The 13,121-nt window shown below is 36.0% G+C and overlaps 1 protein-coding gene and 1 long non-coding RNA gene across 9 annotated transcripts in view; one reads left to right on the top strand and one right to left on the bottom strand.

Moving 5' to 3' along the window:
- The window catches only part of LOC118555491 (uncharacterized), a 33,933-nt gene extending 28,946 nt beyond the window's left edge, over positions 1 to 4,987 (bottom strand). For both annotated transcript variants that reach the window (XR_013442856.1, XR_013442855.1), the window contains exons 1-2: positions 4,895 to 4,987; positions 293 to 338 (exon numbers count right to left, since the gene is read on the bottom strand). This is a non-coding gene — a long non-coding RNA (uncharacterized LOC118555491). The remainder of the gene's footprint in view (positions 1 to 292; positions 339 to 4,894) is intronic.
- POT1 (protection of telomeres 1) overlaps positions 4,735 to 13,121 on the top strand; it is an 82,249-nt gene continuing 73,862 nt past the window's right edge. Inside the window, exons 1-2 of one of the 7 annotated variants that reach the window (XM_036120484.2) lie at positions 4,735 to 4,948; positions 5,872 to 6,053. In XM_036120484.2, coding sequence (XP_035976377.2) covers positions 5,931 to 6,053 — 123 coding nt within the window. In that variant the 5' untranslated portion in view covers positions 4,735 to 4,948; positions 5,872 to 5,930. Of the gene's footprint in view, positions 4,949 to 5,004; positions 5,128 to 5,868; positions 6,054 to 13,121 lie in introns of those variants that run through there. The other 6 variants (XM_036120483.2, XM_078059527.1, XM_078059526.1 and 3 more) reach the window with 6 other exon arrangements.

The following is a 13,121-nucleotide window of genomic DNA, read 5'->3' as shown; positions in this document are numbered from 1 at the left end:
ATATGCCCTAATTAAACTGAAGTTTTTCCAATGTGATTATATGGTAATCATTCTATTCTGCTCTAATCATAGGAAAGATGTCTTGGACTAATTTTTTACTATTGAGAACTAGATAAAAGTAGGGCCAACACAAATGATATTTTATCCTCTAATTAATACAGTAGGCTACAACCCTATCATTCTAACAACGCATAATCTTTGATGGGCAAGTTGTGGGAAGAAAAGATACACTGTCATTTAGCCACAGAAAGTCTCACTGTTATTGTATACAGGTGAAAAACGAATAAAATACCTTCAGTGTTCATCAAGGGAACTCTGTGATGTTGACTTTTCCATTCCTGAAAAAAATGTATGAATGTAATGAATAAATGCAGATTCTATTTAATAGAAGATCTTACAAAGTTAGGAAATGTCTTTTTGTGTCAAAAATGCATTTTGAACCTAAAGCAAATGGTTCTCAATTATTCCAAATAACCATCATGAATTTAAAAAACATGCAACCTCCTAATCAATTTTCCATTACTTAAAATCTTTCGTTATAAAGGTTTTAAAAGTGTACCTATTTTGGGTCACTCAAAAAAGAAGGAAAAAAAAGAGAAAAATATCAGGCTAATAAATAGCTACCTGCTATGGTGCTCTCCAACTTTTAGACCACTGACTTTCCAAAACAAACAAGCCATCAGTGCATTTTTTTATTCTAAGGTTACACAGAAATAAGGTTTTATATGTGAGTGTTACTGCAGGATTTTCCAGGACATATCCTCATGGTATAAAATATACGGCACGTATAAAAGAGGCACTCTAAACTCTAGACCTAAACCCCTATTTTTATAGTGTTAAGAAGTTGAAAGATCTTCTAATTTATCCTTCATGTCTGTTAATTTCCAGCAGGTCTTTTCCTCTTATTTTTCTGCATCTCTCTTCTGTGTGCGGCCTCAATTATACTGGTATCAATCTGAACATATACCAAGGTCCTTGCTTCCTTACTGTGAGCTCAGTAACTTTACTTTAGTAAAGTTTTTTTTTTTTTTTTTTTTAAATATGTGAATGGAAGACAGCATCAGAGAGTACACATCTTCTAGCTTTTTGGTGGTTCCTCTTTAATTTCTCTCTTCCCCACCTCTACAGAGAAACCTGAAGAACCAATCATATTCTTAGGAAACATGGTTCTTCCCATACATAGGCACCTCCAAGTCTCGGTTTTATTCTATAAGCCAACTTGTCAGAGAATCTTTTTCTGAATTAATACTCATGTTAATTTTGGTGAATGCAGGTTTGTTTGTTTTTTTCCATCTCAACATATATCATTGGTATAACTCAACAGAAGGCTATCTCTGTTGAGTCAGCCTATCTTAACCCTTTTACACACTATAAGTCACTAGGTGCCAGACGGCATGATTCAAACAGGAGAATGACCCTTTCCTCTTCATATGAAAATCTTGGCCCTTCTTGCTTAGCCCATGCCTTGCTTTGCACATTTGGATTCCCTGTTATGCTACCTTCCTAATATGCACTAGTGATTACAGATCTCATCATTTAAATTTATAATTCAAACATAAATTTGCTATAAATTTGTGTTTGAGTTATCTTGTTTCAAATATATAACAATATAAAAATTTGATGCTTCATTGAAATAGGAGTTTATAAATTGATCTAGATGTTCAATAGGATTGGACAAAAATGCCCTTAGATTACAGGGAAATGAACTCTAACCAATGTAGCCTAGCTAAGAAATCTGCTAGGAAATCTCAGAAACTATAGGGATGCAACTTGCCAACAACAACTTGCAGGAAAATTGTAAATCACAATAGAAATGGGTTAATGATGCAGCAATTATTGCCCAAGAAAATAAATTTGAAGTGCTGGGAGACTAGGAGATTCAATTCAAAGTTTCAGATTAAAAAGTAAATAGTAAAGAGCAATGTGAAAATGCTAACGAGAAGAAGTGTATCAGGGAGAAACTTAGCATGTCTGACTCCATATTGCTTCTGTTTATTTTGCTGCTGTGACCTATAGCTTAGAAATTTCTGCTTAGCCCTGCACATAGGCATGTTACAGTTAAGATTTGTAAAAATTGATTTTTACCCCAAATCTACCTCTCCAAGGAGATAAGGAAATACATATAGAACTGACTAGGCTATGTTTAAGAAATGGCATGACCAGGTTCCTGTATGTAAAGATCAACTGACCAAGGACAAAGAAGTTATACAAGCCTCCTGGGATGTCTACAGAGGTCAGTCACCTTTTGACTCCAACCTCCCCTCCTACTTCCCCCTTTTGCTAACATAAAAGAAGCCTGAATTTTATACCAGGGGAGATGGTTGTTTGGGACAAGAGTCCACCATCTCCTCAGTTTGCTGGCTTTCCAAATAAAGTTACTTTCCTTACCCCAACATCTTGCCTCTCAACTTATTGGCCTACTGTGCGGTGAACAGGAGCTTGGTCTCCATTACAGAAGTACCAGAAATATGCAGATTAATTCCTTTTATCTTTGCTCAAGTACTTATAAACAGCACCATATCTTTATATTTATGCTTTTATTAATAAAAATACTCATCCACTTTTAGTAGTCATTATTTATTAGTGAGAATCTCATTTTAACTTTTTAAAAATTGAGCATTTCACGTTGTAGTACGAAAAACTGTCATGACTACAGTTATTTTGAAATAGAGCCAGAGGGGCCACTGCAGAGAAAGCGCTTTACCTGTCTTTGTTTGAACTGGGCCATAAACTTTGGATTAGGCAAAATGGCAACTGTTCTTAACAATTGCAAAATGGCAACTATTCTTAACAATTGTTCTTAACAATTGCAACTGTTCTTAACAATCCCGATGGTCTGAAATTTCTGAAGATAGAATTAGTAGTCAATCAATGTATAACCTAAAATAACTTAACTCGTTAATACCCACAGGAAACTTCCCCCCCCTCTTCAACTCATGTAATTGGCTCCCTTTCTTTTCCTCATAAAAACCCTTGCTTTTACCCTACAAGCTGGACACTATTTGAGTTTCTATGATTCTGTGCTCCCTGAATTGAAATTCTTTAATCCCAAATGAAATACTTACTTGCCTCTCATTGTGGTTCTCATTTTCAAGTTAACGGTAGTTTTTTATCAAAAATTTCTTCATTGCACTTTAAAAATTGTACTTGTAATAGATAATACATTAATTGTCAGTCTTGGATTTTTTTTTTTTTTAGTCTTGGAATTTTTTTATGCTGCTTCAATAGACGTAGAAAAACAGTAATGGATTGTTTTAACATTATGTCTTCACAGCCTTATCTAGTTGATCCATTCTTTTTTCTCTCATTGTACTTCACTTGTACTGGATATTCATATTCAATTTTCTTCATTTATAGAATGAATACAAACTAATTGCTAATGTGAGGGAAAGCAGTATAGACTCTGGAGTCATATGTATCCCCAGCCACTAACTGAGAGATAGTGAACAAGAAACAAGATTGGAAGTTACGTGGATGTACATGAAGTATTTAGGTCCCAGAGAAACTGAGAACAATCACAACCAAAAAAGCAGTTATAGATATCTCTGTCAGAATAGAATACGGACATTCATAGGCTAACTAGAGAAAGAGAAAAACTTTAAAAGATTCCGTTGCTATAGAAAAAGAGCTAAACTAAACATGTGGTAACAAAATGAAAATGCTCTTTAGAAAGATGAGTAGGAAAGACTAAAGAGTATGAAGAGTGCTCTTTTGGCTTAGCAACAAAGTAGTCTTCAGTGATCTTGGCAAAGGCAATTTCAGTGTAATGAGGGTGGGGGTGGAGCCAAGATGGAGTGGTGGAAGCCAGAGGTGAGGAAAGAGAAACATTTTTTCCTGAGCATTTGTTCACTCAACAAATATTTAGCCCCTACAATGTGCCAGACACTGTGCAGGCTCTAAGCATATAATAGTAAACAGTTCTCCCTGCCCTTAATAAGCTTAGGCTGTGGAAGAATATGTTTAAATGCCGATGGGGAAGAATAAGGAGAAGTTGAAAATATGTTGAGAGAAGATATAACTAATGATAGGAGGTGAAATGAAAGTGGCCAGAATCCGGAGCCAAGGTAGGGGACTTCACTTAGGGACAAAGTACAGTATTTCTGAGTTGGGTGAGGCTAGGATAAGAACAAGAAGGGGATCTAAGCCTTACTAAGCATTGTTTTCTTTAAATGGACAGTTCAGCTCCTGAGCTCAGCCTCTTGTCACCGCTGGTTTACGCATGGTATGTGAATACAGCGGTGTGAGGGAAAAGAGAAGGTGGGCTAGCAGAATGCTTCCTGCTAAAAAAAAATAGTTATCTTAAACAGAGTTATTTCCACCTGCAAATATGTACCTACAGCGGATATTTTAGTCCAAATTAGCCTTGGAAATATTTAGGTAATTATTTATTACATCCTGTCTTTGCATTGAGGTGGGTTTCACTTTCATCAAATGATCGGAAATATAAATCAGAAATTAGCAAAAGATTCACATTTAATAATACGTCTTAATTATATCCCCAAGCTATAGCCCTATAGACCAATGAAGAAGTTAATCCAACCTATCTAAAAACAGCATTACTCATTGATGAAATTATTTCTTTGTAAAATATGCATTTGGGTGATTGCTTCTGAAGTAGAAAACCGGGGGTTATAGGAAGTGCCCTGCCCACAGGAGCTTCTAATTTCAAATCCCGCCCGGGGTTTGGAAAAGACTTCTTATTGGTTACAGGATTTATGAATCACCCAGCGAACCGCCCCTGCATCCCCCTCCCGCGCCTTCAGCCGGGACCGCGGGAGACTGAGCGGAGGCAGGGCTGAGGGGAGCAGCGAAAATTCCTGGTGGATACTGTACCACGGCCTCATCCTCCCCCTGGCCCGCACCATCTACCTATAATGCGAAACTTCCAGGATACCTTAGGCCTACGAACCATCATGCATGCAGTTCGTCCTCCGCGGGCCTGGGAGCAGTAAGTTTAGCCCTAGAGACCGTGTACGCATGCGTGAGAACTGGGCCGCCGCGTGCGTGTGACGTCACGTGCGCGCCCTTCTAAACTTCCTTGTTTTTCTCTAGAGTGTGGGTGAGTGAATTTATAAGTCGGTGTGGGAGTTCGTTGCGTGGGTGTGAAGTGGTTCGGCTTGTGAACGGGTATGATAAAGAGACTGATTTAGTTTAGATCAAAATTTGGTGTAGTTATTGCAGAAAGACTCTTCATATTTGTCTTTAGCGTGAGCCTGCTGTGTTCAGTATCTTGCTTGGCGTTTTGTGAGCCTCTGCCTGGAGTTAGTTCAAGTCCCCGCCCTCACGGAGCTCAACTGGCTTAGGGAAGGTTGATGCTCACACATTAAAATTAAGTTTTGACACTAGTGCGTGTCCCACTCGGACGTTTGAGAAATGAGATTGAGACTACAAAGTACAAGTCAGTATCAGTTCAATAGTCCTCGAAATTGTATAGGGGCTGGAGGAAGGAGACAGCAGATATATTTTGGAGTAATAACCTTTTGGTGCCCAATTTGAGTACACACTGTTACAACTGCTAAGGGATTAAAAAAGAAAACCAAATTTTTCAATCACCCTCCCCTTCCCCAGTAGCTTGTACATTTTAAAGCACAGTTTTGATAAAGGACATTGTCAGTGTAGTTTTCACAGATCCTAAAACTGGCTTTTAGAGGTACTCCTTTAAAAAGAAAACTAAATAAAGAAGGCTTGAGTCTCAATGTCTTAGGGGAACGCATGTATTGATCCTTGTTATAAAATTACAGAATAATCCACTCTACCCCCGAGAGTGATTACTAACCAGCTTAAAGGAAAGAAAAAGCGAAAGTGAGTCAAAGAAGCTTAAAATTACGGACTACACTTTGGGTAAAACACTGGTCTTTGTGTTTTCAGCAGCAAGCTGTCAACTGCTCTAGTTGAATTTGCTTTGGACAACATTTTGAAGCAGATCTGATATGCCACTTGAATTAGTAAAAGAAGTCAATGGAGTGCCTGAAGTTGAGCTGCTAAGTGAATTAAACAAAGTAGATTTCAGTTCTCTACAGCCAGGTTGTGATTATAGCAAGAAGTACATCCAGGTAAGAATTTTCATAACTCAGAATGCTTTTTTCTTCTAAAAGGAATGCTCATTTTTATGTTGAGCTTATTTGTAAGGGTTGTTTTAGGAATAGTTTTACGTGTGTCATAATGTTTGTGACTATTTGAGGCTATTATTCTTAATTATTTAGCGTTCATTTAGCAAACATTTATTGAATTCTTTTGTGATACACTGGAGTAAGTTTTGAGGGTACAAAGATGAGTGAATATGATCCTTGAACTAAAGGGGACTGAATTCTTTTGGGTTTGGACAGTTTACCTAATCTCTAATTATAATTAATAAGTTAGTATTAGAATTGTGGTATGTGAACATTTAGGAGAGAACCTTTGGTTCTGACAAGTTAGGTCAGGAAAATGGAGCTGGAACTTAAAGGATGACTGAGATTATACCTTTCATTTTGGGTATAAGCAGTCCTCATGTGCATGTTGAAGAATTTACCCTAAGAACTGTGGGAGACCCTTAATAGATTTTAAGCAGGACAAAGACATGATTCACTTTGAGTTCAAATTACTCTGCCTCTTGGGTGAAGAATATATCATAAAGGGCAAGATTAGAGGAAGGATAATTAATTAGTTAAGACATAGTTACAGTAATCTAGTTTAGAGTTGATGTTGGTCTGAACCAGGGGCAGAGGAGATGATGGGAAGGAGACAGACAAAATAGTAATAAAATAATAATAATAACAAAAGTTAACATTGAGCTCTTTCTAGGAACTAGGTAGTATTTTAAGTGCTTTACATATATCAACTCATTTAATCATCACAAAACTCTATGGATTGGGTCCTATTATTCTTTGGCTGTAAATGAGGAGACTGCATTTCCAAAAGGTTAAGTGATTGGCCTGAGATGCAGTTGATAAGTGTAGAGCTGGTGTTAGAATCTAGACATTCTGCTTTGGAACTGACAAGATAAAGAAGCAGAATCAACAGGTCTTGGAGAACGGTTAGATGAGAGAGGTAAAGAGGAGTTCAGGAAATTTCCCTGGTTTTAAGTCCTGTCAACCCTGGGAAGATAATAGCCATGCATATAAGAAGAAAGATAATGAGTTCAGTTTTGGATATCTTTCAGAGGTTATTAGAGGTATCCAGGTAGTAATGCCCTATAGGCAGGTAGATTTGGGGTTCTGGAGCTCAAAGGGTTCCTACTCAGGGAGATTTGGGCCAAAGAATAGAATGAGATGTGTTGAAGGATGTCAGTGTTAAGAAGATAGCATGAATAAGAGATAATCCACAGGCGTGGGAGAAAAACCAGGAGAGAGTGGTGTCTTGTATATTTAGTAAGGTAAGTTTCAAGGAGTAGTATCAGTAACTCTTAACATAAATTGCTCTCTGGTACGCACTCTCCTAAGTGGTTTACGTATGTTCTCTGTTTTAATTCTTGAAAGAACCCTGTAAATAGATGTTATTATTCCCATTTTATAGTTGGGAAAACAGATACAGGTTAAGTAATTCATCCAAGGTTAGATCCAAGATTAGCTAATAAGTGGCTGAGCTGTGATTTGAATTTTCATTGTCTTTGCTATGTTACTGCTAAATGCTCAGTCTAAGGTCTGAAAAGATTCTGTTTGATTTAATAATCAAGAAAATATTGGTCACTTGGGAAGACTAATGTTGCTGGGTCGGCTTTTTAGTGGTTTGAGGATTGAATGTTGGGTGAGAAAGTGAAAGCAGGAAATGTCTTTCAAGGAGTATGTTGTGTGGGGCGCCTGGGTGGCTCAGTCAACCGGTTAAGCGGCTGCCTTTGGCTCAGATCATGATCCCAGAGTCCTGGGATCCACCCAACATCGGGCTTCCCCTCCCACCGCTCGGCAGGGAGTCTGCTCCTCCCTCTCCCTCTGCCTGCTGCTCTGCCTACTTGTGCTCTCTCTCTGTCAAATAAGTACATAAAATCTTTTTAAAAAAAGAAAAAGAGTATGTTGTGGTATTTTGATATTTTGATTATGGAAGTCATAGTCCTGAAATAGGAGTGGAAAGTTTTTTAATTTTAGCTGAGTCAGTTTTGCATTTGGTTAACAGTGATTGGCTTTTATACTACCTACAATCAACTTCACAACTGCTGCACTAAAGTGAAATAAAACAAATTCAATTTTTAAAAATTTATCTGCATTTCCTTTCCTCTTCTATTCTGCCCTCACCCTATCCCCTTTCCTCCGAGTACACTCATACTCAAACTCATAGGCCATATTCACAAACTTATTCCTAGAGCAGTTTAACATCCTGAAAAGGAGTGGAAGCCCTGGAGACAGGCTGGCTGGATTCAAGCACAGATCCACCATTTACTAGCTATGAAATTGGGAAGTAATTTTATCTGCCTGTGCCTTATCTTTTCCATTTGTAAGCTAGGAATTATAATAGAACCTACTTCATAGAAATGCAATGAGGATTAAATGTAAAGTGCTTACTTAATGAATTCTAAGCATTCGGTAAGTGCTGGTTACTGTGGTCAAGATAATGATATCATTAACATGCCTTTGGACAAGGAATTTACCTAGTCTCATAGTTCTCAGTGAAAATAATGTACCATAATCTCATTGAGCAGAGACAGAATTATTTTGCAATTAGTGAAGCTCAGGCTTCAAAGACTTTACTTGAACAAGCCCAAGACCATGTTAGGGGTCTTAGAAATGAATTTACATTTTCATATTTGTAAAATTTACACAAGGGGGATGTTCTAACCTAAAATGGTTAAGATTGCTGTCTCTTTCCATTTTGACTTCCCCTTCCATCACATTTCCTGTCTTATCCAGTGGCATTGGAATGGCTGAGAACATTTTTGGAATATGTAGCTAAGGGGAAGTTGACTTGTGGAATAGGTTTAATGAGATGTATTTGTGTGCTTTGCAGTTACTTGCATTTATAGCCAGGATATGCCAGCTCTCCTGGTGTAGAAATGTTTTCCAGGAACATTCCCACACACTGGTTAGTGTAGAAGAAAAGTATGGAGTCAGAAGTTGTACCAGGACAATGGAATATTATGCAGCCATCAAAAGGAATGAAATATTGCCATTTGCAACGACGTGGATGGAACTGGAGGGTATTATGCTGAGCGAAATAAGTCAGTCACAGAAAGACATGTATCATATGACCTCACTGATAAGAGGAATTCTTAATCTCAGGAAACAAACTGAGGGTTGCTGGAGTGGTGGGGGGTGGGAGGGATGGGGTGGCTGGGTGATAGACATCGGGGAGGGTATGTGCTATGGTGAATGCTGTGAATTGTGTAAGACTGTTGAATCACAGACCTGTACCTCTGAAACAAATAATACATTATATGTTAAAAGAAAAAGAAGATAGCAGAAGGGAAAAATAATGAAGGGGGGGAAATCGGAGGGGGAGATGAACCATGAGAGACTGTGGACTCTGAGAAACAAACTGAGGGTTCTAGAGGGGAGGGGGATGGGAAGATGGGTTAGCCTGGTGATGGGTATTAAAGAGGGCACATACTGAATGGAGCACTGGGTGTTATACGCAAACAATGAATCATGGAACATTACATCAAAAACTAATGATGTAATGTATGGTGATTAACATAACATAAAAAAAAAAAGTTGTACCAGGGTATGAATATATAGTCACACCTAGCTTGTGGTGTATATAGTTAGTGAATGAAAATAGGTACTGAAACTATGGAATCTGAAGCTACTTCAAGGACAATTGTTAGAAATCTCACAGCTTATAAAGGAGAGAAACTTAATAGAAGTTTTTTCAAACTTGTCAACAGTCCTAAAAATTTACACAACATTACTAATAACGAGTGATGAAGTAAATACAATTGTTGTAAACTATCAATAACAAAAATAATTGTGATTTCTCATTTTAAATATTCCATTTCATATTAAAGAATACATTTTGTTGTGAAGGAATGAAGAGGAAGGGATGCATTTAAAAAGGATGTTTAAGATTAAAGAGTTAATAACATGGGGGACATTTAATAACACAGATCCACCATTTACTAGCTATGTAGTTGGGAAAGTAATTTTATCTACCTATGCCTTATCTTTTCCATTTGTAAGCTAGGAATTGTAATAGCTAAATATGTTATTGTTACTGATCTGTAATTTCTGCAGGATTTCAGTTTTTTTGAAGTTTATTAAGACTTAATTAGGTCACCATGTGGTTTGCCTTCCTGAACATTCCATGCGTAGTTGACAAGAATGTGTTTTCAGCACATTCTGGCCTGGTGGTCTATGAATGTTAATGGTATAAACTTGTGTGAGTGTGTTTTCAGGTCTGTATTTGTACTGATTTATTTCTCCTTGTTCTATCAGTTACTAAGAGAGAGGTGTTAATACCAGGTATGATTGTAGATTTGTCTATTTCTTCCTTTAGTTATGTCAGTATTCATCTATTTTGAAGCTTTTTTATTAAGTGCATATGTATTTAGGATTGTTATTTCTTTTTGATGAATGGATCTTTTTGTCATTATCAGATGTCTCTCTATCTCTGGTAACTCTTTGAGCATCTGTTTTATGTGGTAATATAGTTCTGCCAACATTCTTAGATTAACTGTTTGGATGGTGTATCTTTTATTTTTAATTTATTTATGTTTTTATATTTTAAGTATACCTTAGATGGCATGTCATTGGGTCATGCTTTTTAATCCATTCTGTCAATCTCAGACAGACTTTAATTGGAGTGCTTAATTTATATGTAATTTTATAATGGTGTTTAAGTAATACCATCTTGCTCTTTGATTTCCATTTGTCCTTTCTCTGATCCTCTTTCCTTCTTTCCTGAGTTCTGTGGGTTCATTAAATATTTTTTCCCCATTCTGTTCTATTTTCTCTGTTGGTTTGAACAACACCTGCCTTATTATTGTCTTTAATGGTTACTTTAGTACTAACAATATACGTTCTTACTAAAATCTGCTTAGAGTTAATGTTGTACCACTTTTCATGTGACAATTCTTATTTCTCATGTCCTGCTTCATTCTTCTCACTTGACAAATAGAAGAATTTTACAGCAGTAAAATTCCATTTCCTACTCCCCTGTTCCTTGAGCTGTTATATCTGTTTTTATGTGTATTATAAACTTCACCTTACAATGTTAGCTCTCGCTTTTAAATGGGGAGTTGTCTTTTAAGGAAATTAAGAGAAGGCAAAAACATAGTCTTTTATACCAACTGACATATTTACTATTTCTGATGTGCTTTATTTTTACCAGTAGACCCAAGTTTCCCTTCATCTTGAAAAACATCCATTAGCATTTCTTGTAGTACAGCTGGAGATGAATTTGCTTAGTATTCATTCATGTGAGAATGCCTTTATTTCATCTTTGTTTTTTTTTTCTTTTTTTCAGGTTTTTATTTAAATTCTAGTTAGTTAACATACAGTGTAATATTAGTTTCAGGAGTAGAATTTAGTGATTCATCATTTACATACAATACCAAGTGCTCATCACAAGTGTCCTCCTTAATACCCATCACCCATTTGTTTTTGAAGATCATTTTTACTGGATATAGAATCAGAGGTTGACATTTTTTTTTCCTTTTCAGTACTTTTTAACATATTATGTTGCTTTCTGGCTTCCATTGTTTCTTACATAATGTGCCCTGTTTTACTTTTGGCTCTTTTCTTATTTATCTTTTGTTTTTAGCAGTTGGACTCTCATGTGCCTGGGTGTGGCTTTTCTTGGAATTTCTCCTGCTTATGTATAACTGAGCTTCTTGGATCCATAAGTCAATGTTTTTCATCAAATTAAGAAAATGATTGGCTATGTTTCTTGGAATTTTTATTTTCTACCACCTGATTACTTTTTTCTCCTTTCAGGATATCAGTTACATGTATGTTAAGCTGTTTGATATTGTCCCATAGGTCTCTGAGGTATTGTTCCATTTTCTTCAGTATTGTTTTGGTTTTTGCCTGAGTGAAATTTTCAAATTAATTTCTATTGATCTGTCTTCAAGTTCATTGAATGTTTTTTTCTGCCATATCCAATATTCTGTTATGCATAGTTAGTGAATTTTTCATTTTAGTTCTTGTGCCTGAGTTAGGGACTAGGGGAAGAATGTAATAGGAATGAGGTAGGGGCTTTATTAGTAAAATGGGTCTGATAGTGAAAGAAAGAGAATAATGCTACATTTCAGTTTTGCTTTTCTAATCAATATTCTCTGTATAGACATTTGTTTCTTACATATTTTCTTATGTTTATTTTCCATTTCCCTGGTATTTTCTTTCATATGAAATACAGTTTTATGGATTACAGTTGGTTTTCTACTTCATTGCATTTAAAGTCTTATCAAATACTTAGTATTGTCAAACTTTTTTGCATTTGGCTGACTAATGTGATGTTTCTTATGTATTTTATTAATAAAGTGCTGTGATTCAATTTTCTTTCTAACAAATTATCAATACAAGTTACTACTGAGTTGTATCTAGTTGTAGCATTTTTATTTTGTGTGCTTGATATAGAGGCATTTAAATGATACAGTTGTTTGCTAAGTTCTTTTCTTCTGATTATGCAGTCTACTAACTACCTGTATTTTTAAATATTTGTTCCTACTTGTGTTAGTGAAATATTTTTCAGTTTTAGCTCTTTTATTATAATAATTCCTTTTAGCTGTAAGTGAACATGTTAGTATTCAGTGGGGTTAAAACTAGGAAATACCTTTTACTTATTTCTCATGATTATCACATTTTCATGAACATGCTCATTTATTTTAAAAAGTTAGGTCAAAGTATATTTCTGTTCTTTCATATATCTGAATGAGTCTCTTATTTTTCAACTCTCAGTTTGAATACTTACCCTTTTTTTAACCTGCAGATACCTCTTATATATGTTTCTTGAATTTTGTTAAATGCATTTTACTGCTTAAATTCATTGTTTTTAGTGTACAGTTCTGCAAGTTTTGACAGATATATAAGAACATATAATCACAAACATAATTAAGCTGTATAAGAATCTGTCACTCCCCAAAATTTCATAGTCAGCTGCTACTCCAATTCTAACCCCTGGCAACCAATTTTTACCAATTTTCTGACAGTATACGTTTTGCCTTTTAAGAATGCCATGTAAATGGAGTCCTCTACTATGTAGCCTTTTTAGTTTGG

The sequence above is a fragment of the Halichoerus grypus genome, chromosome 12 (assembly GCF_964656455.1).
Source record: "Halichoerus grypus chromosome 12, mHalGry1.hap1.1, whole genome shotgun sequence".
Taxonomy (NCBI): domain Eukaryota; kingdom Metazoa; phylum Chordata; class Mammalia; order Carnivora; family Phocidae; genus Halichoerus; species Halichoerus grypus.
This window is presented reverse-complemented; position numbering and strand designations above follow the sequence as displayed.